Raw genomic sequence first — 1532 nt, 5'->3', positions numbered from 1 at the left:
TCCACATAGGTTATGACTTTGCTCTGAGTCTGGATGTTCCACAGCATCTTGGGGACGGTTGTGGAGGTGACACAGATGTCCACAAAGGACAGGTTGGTGAGGAAGAAGTACATGGGTGTGTGGAGGTGGAAGTCAAAGCCGACGACCAGGATGATGAGCAGATTCCCAAACACAGTGATCAGGTACATGGAGAGAAAAAGCCCAAATATGAGGGGCTTCAGCTTTGGTCCTTCCAAAAATCCCATAAGCATAAATTCTAATATTTGTGTATCATTTCCTGGTTCCATGAGGTTCAACTGATCACCAAGAAAGAGGAAAATGATATCATTAATTTTCACATGAAGGCATTGCTCACATAGTTGGAAAACTAAAACTTATATTTTGCAGTCAAGAAGCTAATTTAAGTGGCTTGTGTATTTATTATCCCCTTGAAGGGATTCCCTCCCATTTCATCTCTGATTAGGCATTTTGGTCTCATTCTCTGCATTTCCCAACAGAGGCCATGCATTTTATTATTTTACTAAGGATATCTTTCCTGCATTGGAAGAATATACACTGTTAAACATGTTCTAGGCATTGTCTAGGCAAGAGCCCAGGATACTGAAAATCAAAGACATTGTAATCTAGTGATAGAAAATGAATAGAAACAAATTAAAATATTAATAAGACATCAGAGGGTGGTAAGAACTTTTTAAAAAAATTTTATGTTTATTTATTATTGAGACAGGGAAAAACACAGCTTGAGTAGGGGAGGGGCAAAGGTAGAGGGAGACACAGAATCCGAAGCAGGCTCCAGGCTCTGAGCTGTCAGCACAGAGCCCAGCGCATGGCTCGAACCTACAAACCAAGAGACCAAGACCTGAGCTGAAGTCAGACACTTAACCGACTGAGCCACCCAGGCGCCCCAAACGAAATGTTTAAGAACTTTGAAGAAACAAGAGTAGGTATAAAGCGGAGTGTGGTTATGAATATTACATTGTAATTGATGTTTGGTCAAGACTAGTAAACAGGGGACTTTTGAACAGAGACCTCAAGGAAAGGAGGGCCGGATCCACGAGCATGTCTGGGGATGTCTTTATTGGCAGAGGGAATGGCCTCTGCAGAGACCCTGAGGACGATACTACTTTGAGCTATTGGAGTCCAAAACAGGAAGCATGTGTGGAATTGGGGAATTACCGGGAGGGAGATCAGAGATGGTGTCAGGCAATTGCAAAGAAATAGGTGGCCTCGCTGCTAGTTACCTTCCAAGAGAAAGGAGTCCTGCACTCACGCTATATACTGCTTGTATTTCAGAATCTACTTGCAAAGGCATCCTGTAAATTGACATAGAGCCTGTACTGAATACCAGGTGTTGACTGAATTCTGGCCTCTGTGTTACAAGAATCATCTTGGAATATATTAGACCATGTGCCTCTGCTTTGAGGATGTTTCCCATTCCACAAGGTGCATGCATGCGTGTGCCCACACACACACACACACACACACACACACACACAACACACAGACAGACACACACACAACACACACACAGA

The 1532-nt window shown here is 43.1% G+C and overlaps 1 protein-coding gene across 1 annotated transcript in view; it reads right to left on the bottom strand.

The window, feature by feature from the left end:
- LOC115274362 (olfactory receptor-like protein OLF4) overlaps nucleotides 1-188 on the bottom strand; it is a 3162-nt gene extending 2974 nt beyond the window's left edge. The window contains exon 1 of the mRNA XM_029917819.1: nucleotides 78-188. Coding sequence (XP_029773679.1) covers nucleotides 78-188 — 111 coding nt within the window. The remainder of the gene's footprint in view (nucleotides 1-77) is intronic.
- Nucleotides 189-1532: the final 1344 nt, after the last annotated feature.

Source organism: Suricata suricatta, chromosome 12 (genome assembly GCF_006229205.1).
Source record: "Suricata suricatta isolate VVHF042 chromosome 12, meerkat_22Aug2017_6uvM2_HiC, whole genome shotgun sequence".
In the NCBI taxonomy this organism is placed as follows: domain Eukaryota; kingdom Metazoa; phylum Chordata; class Mammalia; order Carnivora; family Herpestidae; genus Suricata; species Suricata suricatta.
The sequence above is the reverse complement of the archived record's forward strand: the minus strand, read 5'-3'. Positions and strand labels throughout refer to the sequence as shown.